Below are 17,380 nucleotides of genomic sequence, written 5' to 3'. Positions count from 1 at the left end.
GTCTCCACCAGACGGAATGACAGCATTTCAAAGGCCAGTAATTTTGAAATGCTGTCATTCAGGGCCAGGGATTGCGGGTGGGTAGCGGGTACTTCCTCTTGCGCTCCAGTGTTTGGGAGATGGAGAGCTGAACGCTTCCGTGGGACATTGTGGAGATGCTTGGTGACCCAGATGGTGGTGTTTCTGGCAGATCCTCTGTTTGCAGGGTGGCAGATGGCACTGTCATTCCAGAGGTGGATGAAGAGGCCGAGACTGCAGCAGAAGAGGAAGCAGGAGGAGCCAGAGACCTTTCTTGGTTTTTGAGGTATCTACTCCACTGCAGCTCGTGCTTTGCAGTTAGATGCCTGGTCATGCAGGTTGTGCTCAGGTTGAGAATGTTTATGCCTCGCTTCAGGCTCTGATTGCACAGCGTGCAAACCACTTGTGTCTTGTTGTCAGCACATTGTCTGAAGAAGTGCCACGCCAGGGAACTCCTTGGAGCTGGCTTTGGTGTGCTCGGTCCTTTGCTGCGGTGTCCAGTAGCAGGCGTACTGTCTAGAGGACGGCCGCTCCGCTTTTGCACTCTGCTCCCTTTTCTGCTGTGCTGGTGGCTCTGTGCGACCACCGCCTCTTCCTTCGAACTACACAGGTCACTCGCATGACCTTGATTCCATGTGGGGTCGAGGACCTCATTGTGCTCCACATCATCTTCCACCCAGTCTTCACCCCTGCCCTCCTTGTCCGTCTGCACACTGCAGAAAGCCACAGCAGTTGGCACCTGTCATCATCCGAGACGTGCTGCAATGGTCCTCCCATGTACTCATCTTGAAACATAAGTGGTTGGGCATCGGTGCACTCAATCTCTTCCACTTCTGGGGCAGGGATAGGTGGATGGCCCTGGGAAACACTGCAGAAGAGACTGCTGCATGACTTGGGGCTCAGACTGCTTGGCTGATTTGCAAGGGGGTGAGGTGAAAGACTGATGGACATGGGCTGCAGGTGCCAACTCTGATCTTTCAGCAAGGGACTGGGTGGGAGACAATGTGAAGGAACTGGAGGCACTGTCAGCAACCCAATCTACTATCACCTGTACTTGTTCTGGCCTCACCATTCGTAGAGCCGCATTAGGCCCGACCAAATACCGCTGCAGGTTCTGTCGCCTACTCGCACCTGAGGAAGGGGTTTCACTTGCGCGTGTAGCTGGCACAGATCGACCACGTCCTCTCCCTGCAACAGGAGCTCCACCAGCAGCACCACGACCTGGGCCACGTCCCTTATTTGACGCTCTCCTCATATTTCTCAAATTTAGGATCTTGCCCAAAATTGGGTGTTTTATTAATAGCAGGATAGAACCACAGTATCTAAAGGGTGTATCTCACAATGACATATGCAGCAAAGGCTGCAAAATTACGTTTTTTGCCCAAAATGGGTGTTTAATAACAGAATATGACAGCAGTATATAACCCTTGAATTTCACACGTGCAGATGCAGCAAGGGGCTGTAAAATTGTGTATTTTGCCCAAAAAGGGTGTTTTATTAATAGCAGAATAGAACCACAGTATCTAAAGTGTGTATCTCACACGTACAGATCCAGACTAGGCCGCAATTTAAGTTTTTTGCCCAAAATTGTTGTTTTTCAAATAACAGAATAGAACCACAGTATCTAAGGTGTGTATCTCACACGTACAGATCCAGACTAGGCCGCCATTTAAGTTTTTTGCCCAAAATGGGTGTTTTGCTAATAGCAGAATAGAACCACAGTATCTAAAGGGTGTATCTCACATTGACATATGCAGCAAAGGCTGCATAATTTTTTTGTCCAAAATGGGTGTTTTTTAAAATAACAGAATATGACAGCAGTATATAACACTTGAATTTCCCAAGTGCAGATGCAGCAAGGGCTGTAAAATTGTGTATTTTGCACAAAAAGGGTGTTTTTTAAAACCCAGAAAATTATAGTTGTATTTCTAGCTTAAATTGCACACTGACTAATGAGGCAGAGCCACAAAATGAAGGTTATTGCCAAAAATGGGTGTTTTTCAAAGCCAGAAAATTATTTAAGTTTTTAAAACTTGTTTTTAACAATCACAGATGCAGCAAGGGCTGCAATATTAAGTATTTTGCAAAAAAAAGGCTGTTTTTTTACTAACAGAATAAGAAAGCTGTATATAACGCTTGAATTTCACACGTGCAGATGCAGCAAGGGCTGTAAAATTGTGTATTTTGCCCAAAAAGGGTGTTTTTAAAAACCCAGAAAATTATAGCTGTATTTCTAGCTTAAATTGCACACTGACTAATCCTGCAAAGGCATCAGATGTTGGATATTGCCAAAAATTTGTGTTTTTTCAAAGCCAGATTATTATTGCAGTATTTCAAGCTTGGATTTGAATGTCACAAAAGCACAGATGCAGTGCTGGTGCACTGAGCTTGCATAAAATGACCGCCGCCGCCCACCTAACTAACAGACGGATAAAAGTAATTTTTCTCTGTCACTGGGCTCAGGGCAGGGTAAAAAGATTGTGCACTGCACCCACACAACTAAATCTATGTAGATCGCTGAGTTCAATTGGAGTTCTGATAACAGTTTCTGTCCTATTCTCTCCCTCACAGCATCAGCATCCTCTCCCTACACTAAGCACAGCAGAGTGATGTGCAGCGCTACGTGACTCCAGCTTATATAGAGGCTAGGTCACATGCTGCACTGGCCAATCACAGCCATGCCATTAGTAGGCATGGCTGTTATGGCTTCTAAGGTCGCACAGTTAAACGTTTGTTGATTGGCTGCTCTACAGCCTTTCAAAAAGCGCTAAGAAATCGCTGAACACCGAACCCGAACTTTTACTAAAATGTTCGGGTTCGGGGTCAAAAAATCCTAAAGTTCGGTACGAACCCGGACTTTACAATTCGGGTTCGCTCAACTGTAGTGGTAACCAGTTGAGCAATTGTACCGTCTCACTCTATCCAATCAATGCTGCCATTTTCAGACTGTGCATGTACACCCCCCCAACTGGTTACCACCCCTCTTTACCCTTACTGCAGACTGCTAGCAATTCATTCATAACTTCTAGTAGAAATGATAAAGGAATGGCACAACATAGAGCCATAAGAATAGAGGGTCCGAAATTGTTATTACATGGGGAATGCATGAAGCTATTAAAACAGGCATGTCAGAAGAGGTGACAGGTCCTCTTTAACCTAGTTTGAATTTTTTTTTTTTAGGGAATGCTTAATTAATAGAGGGAGACCCTTATTCTGGAGCTCTGTGAATTATATCCATTGTGGAAGGCAATTACAAAAAGAATGAGTCTTCAGAATCCAGCATTTAAATGGATTACAGGAAAATCCCTCTGATATCAATGGGAACTGCACAATGGCTAGTTTTCCCTGTTTTGGACCTGCAGAACACTTGCTGCTGGCATTACCCTGGGATCATTTTATTTTTGGGCATCTCGTCTAACAAACATGGATTATCCAAAGGAACCTTATTAACCACTTTAAAATGTATCATGTGAAAACAGATATTCCCTGTAGTCTTCCGTTTCTCTCTTGCCAGTTCATTATCTTTATACAGGAGGATGCAGAGAGAGGGATGAATGAGATCATAGCATGGCAACAGTTTTAGTTTATCTAACGGAATATCATAGTTTATACTTCACCACAATGCAATAGACAAGCTACGGTAATGCTCTGTATACAAAAGGTACAGATATGGTCAAGTGCAATGGGGTTGTCCAGAATTTTATTGTTGATCGCCTATCCTCAGGATAGGCCATCAATATGTGATCGTTGGGGATCTGACACCCCACACTTTTCAGCAACGAACGGAGCAGAGGAACTACACAGCTCAGTTCGTTGTGTAGTGGATGGAACTGGCAAATGCAGCGCTATTCCCATACGCTTTAATGGAAGCGGCGCTGCAGTTACCAGTTCCAGCCATTACACAATGGCCAGAGCTGTGTAGTATGGGGCTTACTGCAGAAGCTACTCTAAAACCGCTAATTGGTGGGGCGGGGGCAAACGTCCCAATGAAATAGGTAGTATCAAAAAGGCATGGAATTTAGAAGCAGATTCCAAGTAGTTTTATTCAGCACAGAAAAAACTCTGTGTGGACTCATCATTAAAGGGCTGTCTCACTTCAGCAAATAGCATTTATCATGTAAAGAAAGTTAATACGAACCACTTACTAATGTATTGTCCATATTGCTTCCTTTGCTGGCTGCATTCATTTTTCCATCACATTATACACTGCTCGTATCCATGGTTACGACCACCCTGCCATCCATCACCGGTGGTCATGCTTGCACACTATAGGAAAAAGCACCGGCCTATGTGCGGTCCCATGGTCCCGGCCTCAAGAGGGGCTGGTGCTTTTTCCTATAGTGTGCAAGCACGACCACCACTGATGGATTGCAGGGTGGTCGTAACCATGGAAACGAGCAGTGCATAATGTGATGGAAAAATGAATCCAGCCAGCAAAGGAGGCAATATGGATAATAACAATATATTAGTAAGTGCTATTATATGCAGTGATCTCCTCCTCAGTATGGGGAGGAGCTATCAGTAATGCCATCGCTCGTCCCCATACAGAATCTTTGTTTGCAGGTAGCAGAGCGTGATCAGACCGCACGATCTGTTGCCGGCAAATAATGATTCTTTGGCCTGCATAAAAGATGTGACTGCATCGGGTAATTGGCGGCACTTTTACACATGCAAGTCATCGCTAACCAGTCTTCCTCCGAATGCTTGTTAGCGATCCTCTGACTGGCCACTGTAATACAGGCCTTAGGGTGTAATGCTCTTCCAGACAGCAAATTCATAAGTACTATAGTTGAGCGTAATAGACCAGACAATTCCTCTGTAACAAGCTCCAGCCTTGAATTTGTAGGCAATACCTATCTGAATCTGCACCTGTCCTGTACGTGTAGTCTCCAATGTGCTGATACAATTGCCATGTATTGGTACTTATGTGCATTTTAAAAGAATTTAACAAAATCTCAAAATAGTAGGAATGATTAGTTATGGGGGGAAAAAAAAGATATGGTTTGCTGCAGAAGCCGTGAGCATGATAACTGACAGCTAGCTGACTGATCCACAGAACATATGATGAGCAATGTTTCCAGATTTGGCTGCATCCAAACATTGACTAAATGCTGCAAAGATTACCTCTGGTACTCCCATTTTTCTACATGCGTCTAGAAAGTTTTCAACATTTCTTCTGCATTTGGCCATGCTAAGCTTTGGCTGAAACACAGAACATATCACAAAGGTTACAAAAAGGAATCTTTTATTAAAAGGTCACTGAGTTTTCATAAAACTTTTGACATGTTATAGAGACATATCAAAGGTTTTGATCGGTGGGGGTCTGATTGCTGAGACACCCACTGATTACTGGAATGAGCAGAGAGGAGCGCTCACATATCACGCTCTCTCCTCTCTGCAGGAGATGGGCTTAATAGAAAGACGGGGGTCATTTATCAATCTGAAGTACGCCTAAATTAGGCGTATTTCAGGTGCAGATTGTGGCACAACAGCTAGTTGTGCTGCAATCTGCGACTTCTCCCCGCTCACACCAGGTCTAAAATTGTGGGGTGGCGTGGGCAGGGGTAGGCCCGTCTCATTTACCATTTTCTATGCCTGTTTTAGGCGTAGAAAATGGTCTAAATGGAAGACAGCTAGAAAGCTGTCTTACATTTAGAAGTGGTGGAGGATCCGCCAAAATTATGAAGAGGCAGGCGCCTCTACATAACTCCGGCGGATCCACCGCCAGCTTAGGGCTTTATTAACACCGGCGTCTAAAACACCGGATAGACACAGGGGTAATTGCCCTCACATCTATCCTGAGAATAGGCTACTAATGGAGTGGTGGGAGGCAAATTCCCTGCACCCCTGCCAAACAGCAGAGTTTATCACTGTCATATATATATATATATCTACAGGGCATGAAATAACCACATTAAATTAGACTTACTACAGCTGGAGAGGGCACATGGATACTCCCTACTGACCGAGGGCGTATTTGATTCGCTAAATGGCAGAGGACAACTCCATCCATCAAAGCAGATCCAAGGTCTTCAGGGAGGCAGATCTTTAATCTTACTTCAATATTCTGAAACAAAGAATAATATAAATGTCACACCTTCCATTCATGCATGTGTTCTATTAATGCTAGGTATAAACTCAGTTTATGTTATAATCATGCAATTTTAATTCACTGGCGCTGTATATACTGTACCATTCGACATTTTAGATGCACCTACAATAATTTAGGTGTCCGCTCCTTTACACGGGCCGATTGTCAGCAATGAGCGTTCCTACCAACGTTTATTCCCGATAATCGACCTGACAACTTCCTAGTGTAAACCTGCATCAATGGTTCAATTGATTCTTCAAAGTGGCTATCCTTTGCCTTGATAACAGCACAGCATGCTCTCAACCAGCTTCATGAGGTAGCTATCAGGGATGGGTTTAGAACAGTCCTGGAGGGTGGGTGCCCCAGTATCCTAAGCACTGGTCAGCCGCTTTCCCTTTACTCTTCAGTCCAACTCATCCCCAACCTTCTCTATCCTGGTTTTAGGTTAGGGGACAGGGCCAGAGTATCCTTCACAGGACTCTATCACTCTCCATTTTTGTCTAGCAGTTCCAGCCCAACCTGAACAAGTGTTGAGTTATTCTGCTGCTGAAAACCACATGAAGGGCCAACTAAGTGCAAATCAAATGAAAATGTAGTGTCGTGGTAGAATGCTTGGTTACGTGTGCTTTCAGTTCTGTATAAATCTTCCACAGTGTCACCACATCATCACACCATCATACACCCTTTCTCTATGGGAACCGCTTATCTATATGTCATTCAGTCACCTTCGCTGCATCAAATACAATATCTTAAATCTGGACTTATCAGAGCAAAGGACATATTTCCACTGATCTAACATCCACTGTCTGGGCTTCTTGACCAAAACATGTCTCTAGTCATATTGTGGACTATATCAAACAAAAAGACCCAGATAGGGTTATCTAAGAGCCAAGCTGCCTTGCCGATACTGCAGACTGACATTAGGCATGAATGAGGAAAGACAGTCCACAAATTACCTTTATACGGAACACACTTATAAAAAATGTGCGTATACTGTACTAAATGATGATGAAATAATTGCGGTTCTGCATTTTCACCTCTAAATGTCACTTCAAGTTCAAGATGAAATGGGTACATAAAAAATTAAACATCAATATAAAAACTTTACCTTTTATTCATGCATCGGCATTAAAGCTCTAAATCGAGAGACATGAACTCTCAGTCAGAGGTGTCCAAACATTCACTGGTAAACCCCAAATCCATAATTAGGCCCCCTGCACACAAACGTGTGCTTCCCGTTGCCGTATTGCAGACCGCATTTGCGGATCCGCAATACACGGGTGCCGTTCCGTGGGCATTCCACATCACGGATGCGGACCCATTCACTTAAATGGGTCCGCAAATCCGGAGATGCAGAATGGTGCGGAACGGAACCCTACAGAAGCACTACGGAGTGCTTCCGTGGGGTTTCATCCCGTACTTCCGTTCCGCAAAAAGATAGAACATGTCCTATCTTTTTGTGGAACGGCAGGATCGCGGACCCATTAAAGTGCATGGGTCCGCGATCCGCTGCCCCACGGACTGTGCTCGTGCATTGCGGCACGTTCGTGTGCAGGGGGCCGTGGACTGGTCTGGATTTTACCATTGTAGTTTTCATAAGTCAATCTGATGTGGCTGGTTTTACACCATGATTTCTCCATGATATTTTGCCTTCAACCATTCGTTACAATGTGAATAGTGTGGTTTTTGGTTGGGTGCATGTTCAAATACTCTACTGAAAATGGTTGTAATATACCCGTATATTAGAAATAATATTCACCTTTGTCTTGAATTTGCAGAATTTCCTGATACTTGTTAATGCAGAAGGGACACGTCCCTGTGGTAGGACCCAGATTATCAGACAATGAAGCCCTCTAAATCTGAAATGTCTGTATAACTGGATTCTGATATTTTATGTCAGGGATATACTGTAGTGCTAAAGGTTACCTCCCGAAGGCAGTCTAAGAGTTCCTTTTCCTCTCTCATCTGCTCCATTTTTCTTCTCATTGTAAACTGGGGATCTATTGCTTCCAGGTTCCTCTGTGGTCTAACAAAAACTAGGATGTAATAGAAGAAAATGAGTTAGAGAACATTCACAGACCGACTTCCTTCAAAAATAAACTTAGAAAGGACTTCATGACTTTGTCACGGTAATGAGAAGAGACATGAGTGATACATATCGCATGCAGACTTCATAGATCACTATTTCTAAAGTGTCACATAGATAAAATGGAAACATAAAGGACATGCAATGGTGAAGATTAAGTGGTGAAAACTGACCATCCTCATTAACAGGAATGAATGAGGTCCGTACTCGGAGAATGCTTTATAACTCCAGAACATGGCAGCCAGGAAGTCACAAGCCACATTACAACACAACCCCGTGATGCTACAAATACATGTGGGACTTTGCCAAACTATAGTCACTGAAGTGGTAGAGTCTGTCCTACTTACAAGTGGGATAGCCATGGCAATCATATAATCAGATGTTAGATATCACAAATCAAAATCTAAAACATCTCCTCCAGCTCAACAAGAAGACTGAAGTAACACATCACAAGTAGAGATCATGTAGGGTAAAATTCTGGTGAACCTAGCCTTCTGGTATACTATCCATAAGCAAACCTGAGGAACAGATCCATAACTTCTAAATATGATCTACAGGGTGGGCCATTTATATGGATACACCTTAATAAAATGGGAATGGTTGGTGATATTAACTTCCTGTTTGTGGCACATTAGTATATGTGAGGAGGGAAACTTTTCAAGATGGGTGATGATCATGGCGGCCATTTTGAATTAAACTTTTGTTTTTTCAATAGGAAGAGGGCCATGTGACACATCAAACTTATTGGGAATTTCACAAGAAAAACAACGGTGTGCTTGGTTTTAACGTAACTTTATTCTTTCATGAGTTATTTACAAGTTTCTGACCACTTATAAAATGTGTTCAATGTGCTGCCCATTGTGTTGGATTGTCAATGCAACCCTCTTCTCCCACTGATAGCAACACCGCAGGAGAAATGCTAGCACAATCTTCCAGGATCCGTAGTTTCAGGTGCTGCACATGTCGTATCTTCACAGCATAGACAATTGCCTTCAGATGACCCCAAAGATAAAAGTCTAAGGGGGTCAGATCGGGAGACCTTGGGGGCCATTCAACTGCCCCACGACGACCAATCCACTTTCCAGGAAACTGTTCATCTAGAAATGCCCGAACCTGACACTCATAATGTGGTGGTGCACCATCTTGCTGGAAAAACTCAGGGAACGTGGCAGCTTCAGTGCATAAAGAGGGAAACACATCATCATGTAGCAATTTCGCATATCCAGTGGCCTTGAGGTTTCCATTGATGAAGAATGGCCCCACTATCTTTGTACCCCATATACCACACCATACCATCATACCATCAATTTTGTTGTTCCAACAGTCTTGGAGGGATCTATCCAATGTGGGTTCGTGTCAGACCAATAGCGGTGGTTTTGTTTGTTAACTTCACCATTCACATAAAAGTTTGCCTCATCACTGAACAAAATCTTCTGCGTAAACTGAGGGTCCTGTTCCAATTTTTGTTTTGACCATTCTGAAAATTCAGTGCGCCGATCTGGGTCATCCTCGTTGAGATGCTGCAGTAGCTGGAGTTTGTAAGGGTGCCATTTGTGAGTAGCTAATGTCCACCGAAGGGATGTTCGACTAATGCCACTCTCCAGTGACATGCGGCGAGTGCTACGCTGTGGGCTCTTGCTGAATGAAGCTAGGACAGCCACTGATGTTTCCTTTATTAGAGACAGATTTCATGCGTCCACATTTTGGCAAATCCAACACTGAACCAGTTTCACGAAACTTAGCAAGCAGTTTGCTAACTGTAGCATGGGAGATGGGTGGTCTCGTAGGGTGTCTTGCATTGAAATCTGCTGCAATGACCCGGTTACTGCGTTCACCAGACATCAACACAATTTCTATCCGCTCCTCACGTGTTAACCTTGGCGACATGTCAATGGCTGTAAACAAAGAGAAACTTGTAAATAACTCATGAAAGAATAAAGTTACGTTAAAACCAAGCAAACCATTGTTTTTCGTGTGAAATTCCCAATAAGTTTGATGTGTCACATGACCCTCTTCCTATTGAAAAAACAAAAGTTGGATTCAAAATGGCCGACTTCAAAATGGCCACCATAGTCACCACCCATCTTGAAAAGTTTCCCCCCTCACATATACTAATATGCCACAAACAGGAAGTTAATATCACTAACCATTCCCATTTTATTAACCACTTCAGCCCCCTTAGCTTAAACACCCTTAATGACCAGACCACTTTTTACACTTCTGCACTACACTACTTTCACCATTTATTGCTCAATCATGCAACTTACCACCCAAATGAATTTTACCTCCTTTTCTTCTCACTAATAGAGCTTTCATTTGGTGGTATTTCATTGCTGCTGACATTTTTACTTTTTTTGTTATTAATCGAAATGTAACGATTTTTTTGCAAAAAAAAAAAACATTTTTCAATTTCAGTTGTAAAATTTTACAAAAAAAACGACATCCATATATAAATTTTTCTCTAAATTTATTGTTCTACATGTCTTTGATAAAAAAAAATGTTTGGGTAAAAAAAAAAAATGGTTTGGGTAAAAGTTATAGCATTTACAAACTATGGTACAAAAATGTGAATTTCCGCTTTTTGAAGCAGCTCTGACTTTCTGAGCAGCTGTCATGTTTCCTGAGGTTCTACAATGCCCAGACAGTATAAACACCCCACAAATGACCCCATTTCGGAAAGTAGACACCCTAAGGTATTTGCTGATGGGCATAGTGAGTTCATAGAACTTTTTATTTTTTGTCACAAGTTAGCGGAAAATGATGATTTTTTTTTAATTTTATTTTTTTCTTACAAAGTCTCATATTCCACTAACTTGTGACAAAAAATAAAAACTTCCATGAACTCACTATGCCCATCACGAAATACCTTGGGGTGTCTTCTTTCCAAAATGGGGTCACTTGTGGGGTAGTTATACTGCCCTGGCATTTTAGGGGCCCAAATGCGTGCGAAGTAGTTTGAAATCAAAATCTGTAAAAAATGGCCGGTGAAATCCAAAAGGTGCTCTTTGGAATGTGGGCCCCTTTGCCCACCTAGGATGCAAAAAAGTGTCACACATGTGGTATTGCGGTACTCAGGAGAAGTTGGGCAATGTTTTTTGGGGTGTCATTTTACATATACCCATGCTGGGTGAGAGAAATATCTTGGCAAAAGACAACTTTTCCCATTTATTTATACAAAGTTGGCATTTGACCAAGATATTTATCTCACCCAGCATGGGTATATGTAAAATGACACCACAAAACACATTGCCCAACTTCTCCTGAGTACGGCAATACCACATGTGTGACACTTTTTTGCAGCCTAGGTGGGCAAAGGGGCCCACATTCCAAAGAGACCCTTTAGGATTTCACAGGTCATTTTTTACACATTTTGATTTCAAACTACTTACCACACATTAGGGCCCCTAGAATGCCAGGGCATTATAACTACCCCACAAGTGACCCCATTTTGGAAAGAAGACACCCCAAGGTATTCCGTGAGGGGCATAGTGAGTTCATAGAACTTTTATTTTTTGTCACAAGTTAGCGGAAAATGATGATTTTTTTTTTATTTTATTTTTTTCTTACAAAGTCTCATATTCCACTAACTTGTGACAAAAAATAAAAACTTCCATGAACTCACTATGCCCATCACGAAATACCTGGGGGTGTCTTCTTTCCAAAATGGGGTCACTTGTGGGGTAGTTATACATTTTAGGGGCCCGAATGCGTGAGAAGTAGTTTGAAATCAAAATCTGTAAAAAATGACCTGTGAAATCCTAAAGGTGCTCTTTGGAATGTGGGCCACTTTGCCCACCTAGGCTGCAAAAAAGTGTCACACATCTGGTATTGCCGTACTCAGGAGAAGTTGGGCAATGTGTTTTGGGGTGTCATTTTACATATACCCATGCTGGGTGAGATAAATATCTCGGTCAAATGCCAACTTTGTATAAAAAAAAATGGGAAAAGTTGTCTTTTGCCAAGATATTTCTCTCACCCAGCATGGGTATATGTAAAAAGACACCCCAAAACACATTGCCCAACTTCTCCTGAGTACGGTGATACCAGATGTGTGACACTTTTTTGCAGCCTAGGTTGGCAAAGGGGCCCACATTCCAAAGAGCACCTTTCGGATTTCACCGGCCATTTTTTACAGATTTTGATTTCAAACTACTTCTCACGCATTCGGGCCCCTAAAATGCCAGGGCAGTATAACTACCCCACAAGTGACCCCATTTTGGAAAGAAGACACCCCCAGGTATTTTGTGATGGGCATAGTGAGTTCATGGAAGTTTTTATTTTTTGTCACAAGTTAGTGGAATATGAGACTTTGTAAGAAAAATAAATAAATAAATAAATCATAATTTTCCGCTAACTTGTGACAAAAAAAAAAAATTCTAGGAACTCGTCATGCCCCTCACGGAATACCTTGGGGTGTCTTCTTTCCAAAATGGGGTCATATGTGGGGTATTTATACTGCCCTGGCATTTTAGGGGCCCTAAAGCGTGAGAAGAAGTCTGGGATCCAAATGTCTAAAAATGCCCTCCTAAAAGGAATTTGGGCCCCTTTGCGCATCTAGGCTGCAAAAAAGTGTCACACATCTGGTATCGCCGTACTCAGGAGAAGTTGGGCAATGTGTTTTGGGGTGTCTTTTTACATATAATCATGCTGGGTGAGAGAAATATCTCGGCAAAAGACAACTTTTCCCATTTTTTATACAAAGTTGGCATTTGACCAAGATATTTATCTCACCCAGCATGGGTATATGTAAAATGACACCCCAAAACACATTGCCCAACTTCTCTTGAGTAAGGCAATACCACATGTGTGACACTTTTTTGCAGCCTAGATGCGCAAAGGGGCCCACATTCCTTTTATGAGGGCATTTTTAGACATTTGGATCCCAGACTTCTCACGCTTTAGGGCCCCTAAAATGCCAGGGCAGTATAAATACCCCACATGTGACCCCATTTTGGAAAGAAGACACCCCAAGGTATTCAATGAGGGGCATGGCGAGTTCATAGAAATTTTTTTTTTTGGCACAAGTTAGCGGAAATTGTTTTTTGTTTTTTTTCTCACAAAGTCTCCCTTTCCGCTAACTTGGGACAAAAATTTCAATCTTTCATGGACTCAATATGCCCCTCACGGAATACCTTGGGGTGTCTTCTTTCCGAAATGGGGTCACATGTGGGGTATTTATACTGCCCTGGCATTTTAGGGGCCCTAAAGCGTGAGAAGAAGTCTGGAATATAAATGTCTAAAAAATTTTACGCATTTGGATTCCGTGGGGGGTATGGTGAGTTCATGTGAGATTTTATTTTTTGACACAAGTTAGTGGAATATGAGACTTTGTAAGAAAAAATAAAAATAATAATAATTTCCGCTAACTTGGGCCAAATTTTTTTTTGAATGGAGCCTTACAGGGGGGTGATCAATGACAGGGGGGTGATCAATGACAGAGGGGTGATCAGGGAGTCTATATGGGGTGATCACCCCCCTGTCATTGATCACCCCCCTGTAAGGCTCCATTCAGACGTCCGTATGTTTTTTGCGGATCCGATCCATGTATCCGTAAAAAACATACGGACGTCGGAATGGAGCCTTACAGGGGGGTGATCAATGACATGGGGGTGATCAGGGAGTCTATATGGGGTGATCACCCCCCTGTAAGGCTCCATTCAGACGTCTATGTGTTTTGCGGATCCGATCCATGTATCCGTGGATCCGTAAAAAACATACGGACGTCAGAATGGAGCCTTACAGGGGGGTGATCAATGACAGGGGGGTGATCAATGACAGGGGGGTGATCAGGGAGTCTATATGGGGTGATCACCACCCTGTCATTGATCACCCCCCTTTAAGGCTCCATTCAGACGTCTGGTATGTGTTTTGCGGATCCGATCCATGTATCCGTGGATACGTAAAAAACATACGGACGTCGGAATGGAGCTTTACAGGGGGGTGATCAATGACAGGGGGGTGATCAATGACAGGAGGGTGATCAGGGAGTCTATATGGGGTGATCAGGGGTCAATAAGGGGTTAATAAGTGACAGGGGGGGGTGTAGTGTAGTGGTGTTTGGTGCTACTTATTACTGAGCTGCCTGTGTCCTCTGGTGGTCGATCCAAACAAAAGGGACCACCAGAGGACCAGGTAGCAGGTATATTAGACGCTGTTATCAAAACAGCGTTTAATATACCTGTTAGGGGTTTAAAAAATCGCATCTCCAGCCTGCCAGCGAACGATCGCCGCTAGCAGGCTGGAGATCCACTCGCTTACCTTCCGTCTCGCGAGATGACGCGTATATGCGTGACTCTGCGCAGGGCTGCCGCCTCCGGAACGCGATCCTGCCTTAGGCGGTCCGGAGGCGGTTAAGGTGTATCCATATAAATGGCCCACCCTGTACTCTAACAGGCTGTTGCTCTGTTATTTATTTATGGGGAACTATATATGTTGTGGTAATACAGTCCTGATCAAAAGTTTAAGACCACTTGAAAAATGGCAAAAATTCATATTTAGCATGGCTGGATCTTAACAAGGTTCCAAGTAGAGCTTCAACATGCAGTGAGACAAAACATTTTTTGAGCATTCAATTTAATGAAAACAACGAATAAACTGAAACAAGCTGTTTTTCAGCTGATCAAAAGTTTAGGACCACACCTCCCAAAAAAAAACTAAACCCCCCCAAAACAGAAATCCAACTTCCAAACATGAACTCAGTAATGAGTAGCTCCGCCGTTATTGTTTATCACTTCAAAAATTCGTTTCGGCATGCTTGATGCAAGCGTTTCCATGAGGTGAGTGGGAACATTTCTCCAAGTGGTGAAGACGGCCGCACGAAGGCCATCTACTGTCTGGAACTGTTGTCCATTTTTGTAAACTTCCCTTGCCATCTATCCCCAAAGGTTCTCAATTGGATTTAGATCAGGGGAACACGCAGGATGGGCCAAAAGAATGATGTTATTCTCCTTGAAGAAGTCCCTTGTCCTGCGGGCATTGTGTACTGTAGCGTTGTCCTGTTAAAAAAAAACAGTCGTTACCACACAGACGAGGGTCCTCAGTCATGAGGAATGCTCTCTGCAACATCTGGACATAGCCAGCGGTCGTTTGACGCCCCTGCACTTCCTGAAGCTCCATTGTTCCACTGAAGGAAAAAGCACCCCAGACCATTATGGTGCCCCCTCCACTGTGGCGCGTAGAAAACATCTCAGGTGGGATCTGCTTGTCATGCCAGTAATGTTGTAAACCATCAGGACCATCAAGGTTACATTTTTTCTCATCATAGAATAAAACTTTCTTCCACCTTTGAATGTCCCATGTTTGGTGCTCTCTTGCAAAGTCCAAACGAGCAGTTCTGTGGCGTTCAAGGAGTTGAGGTCTTTGAAGACGTTTTTTGTTTTTGAAGCACTTCAGTCTCAGATGCCGTCTGATGGTTATGGGGCTGTAGTCAGCACCAGTACGGGCCTTAATTTGGGTCGAGGATCGTCCAGTGTCTTGACGGACAGCCAATTGGATCCTCCGGCTCAGTGCTGATGAAATTTTTCTGGGTCTCCCACCTCAGCAGCGATGGCGCGCTGTGAGAGACCCTGCTTATGCAGTTCAACAATCCGACCACGTTCAAAAAGGGAGAGTTTTTTTGCCTTTGCCATCACAACGTGTGACTACCTGACAGAAAATGACAATGAATCCACATCTTTGCACAGATTTGGCCTTTTAAAGGCATGTGGTCCTAAACTTTTGATCAGCTGAAAAACAGCCTGTTTCAGTTTAATCGTTATTTTCAATTAATTGAATGCTCAAAAAATGTTTTGTCTCACTCTCATTTCTTCTTGTTGCATGTTGAAGCTCTACTTGGAACCTTGTTAAGATCCAGCCATGCTAAATATGATTTTTTGCCATTTTTCAAGTGGTCTTAAACTTTTGATCAGGACTGTATCTATTTTATTTTGACAGGTTTTTTTAGTGTAATAAAGCTCTTGAACCACGTGGGGGAAGCACAGGGCAGGCTTACTTTTCTGGATCAGCACATCACAGCGGCCACTATATCTATCTAGTTTTTTTCCCCCATTCCCTCTCTCTCCTTTGAACCCTGCATATCGCAATGCTGATAACCTTCTACTTTTTAAAGATTTAAAATAACCTTACTGAACAGGATACTGTAAGAGCTTCCCAATTAGAGCTGCCGTCAGATATTTCTGGGCCAAATATGCCAAACCCAATATTATTAATTCTCTCCCAAGCACACTATTGCACGGAAACCTTATAGGGCTACATTCACAAGTTTATTTTTTTTTGTGGATTTCATACAAAATGGATTAAAGTGCGAGCGACTAGGTTTCTGGATTCTCATAACAAGACTTTGTCACATTGGAGACCGACCACATTAGACTGCTCCTTTTTAGGCACAGATATGCTAAATGCAAAGGACAAGTCTGTCACTAGGGAGAGGAAACTGAGGATGAATGTATACTGTGGGAGAGTTGTCCTACGGAGATATTACATTTGTGTTCTACAAATCTGTACCTTCACTAAATCAAAGAAGCTGAGCAGAGGGCCTTCCCTATTATTATACAGCATTATAGGATCCTTTCATAAGTAGGATTTTACAGGCTTTTCTTGCACTTTTCCTTTTTGCCATTTTTTTTTTTTTTTTGTGGTAAAAATGCTAGCTCCAGGTGTTAGCTGAAGGTCTACGGGAAATATGAAACGCAGGACACACAAGAGTATTTTCACTACTACTGTTTTTCCTAAAGGGTTTCTGTCCCCTGAAAAATGGGTATTAAAGAGGACCTTTCATTACAATAAAAAATCTAAACTAAGCATACAGACATGGAGAGCTGCGCCCAGGGATCTCCCTGAACTTACTATTATCCCTGGGTGCTGCTCCGTTCTCCCGGTATAGGCTCCGGTATCTTCAGACTTTCGGCTCAACTGGGTGGAGCCTGCCGGCGTCTCCTTCTCCCAGGCTGTAGCGCTAGCCAATCACAGCGCTCAGCTCATAGCCTGGGAGAAAAAAAAAACTCAGGCTATGAGCTGAGCGCTGCGATTGGCCAGCACTCCAGCCTGGGAGAAGGAGACGCCGGCAGGCTTCTCCCAGTTGAGCCGAAAATCTGAAGACACTGGAGCCTATACCGGGAGAACGGCGCGGCGCCCAGGGATAATAGTAAGTGCAGGGAGAATCCTGGGCACTGCTCTCCATGTCTGTA

The 17,380-nt window shown here is 43.2% G+C and overlaps 1 protein-coding gene across 3 annotated transcripts in view; it reads right to left on the bottom strand.

Annotated features, from left to right (window-relative positions):
• The window catches only part of LRCH1 (leucine rich repeats and calponin homology domain containing 1), a 270,741-nt gene that overhangs the window by 35,051 nt on the left and 218,310 nt on the right, over window positions 1-17,380 (bottom strand). For 2 of the 3 annotated variants that reach the window (XM_040425450.1, XM_040425451.1), the window contains 3 exons: window positions 8,036-8,145; window positions 5,948-6,085; window positions 5,143-5,220 (listed from right to left, as the gene is read on the bottom strand). In XM_040425450.1, coding sequence (XP_040281384.1) covers window positions 5,143-5,220; window positions 5,948-6,085; window positions 8,036-8,145 — 326 coding nt within the window. Of the gene's footprint in view, window positions 1-5,142; window positions 5,221-5,947; window positions 6,086-7,868; window positions 8,146-17,380 lie in introns of those variants that run through there. The other variant, XR_005777698.1, reaches the window with a different exon arrangement.

The sequence above is a fragment of the Bufo bufo genome, chromosome 3, assembly GCF_905171765.1.
Source record: "Bufo bufo chromosome 3, aBufBuf1.1, whole genome shotgun sequence".
NCBI classification, from domain to species: Eukaryota; Metazoa; Chordata; class Amphibia; order Anura; family Bufonidae; genus Bufo; species Bufo bufo.
The sequence above is the reverse complement of the archived record's forward strand: the minus strand, read 5'-3'. Positions and strand labels throughout refer to the sequence as shown.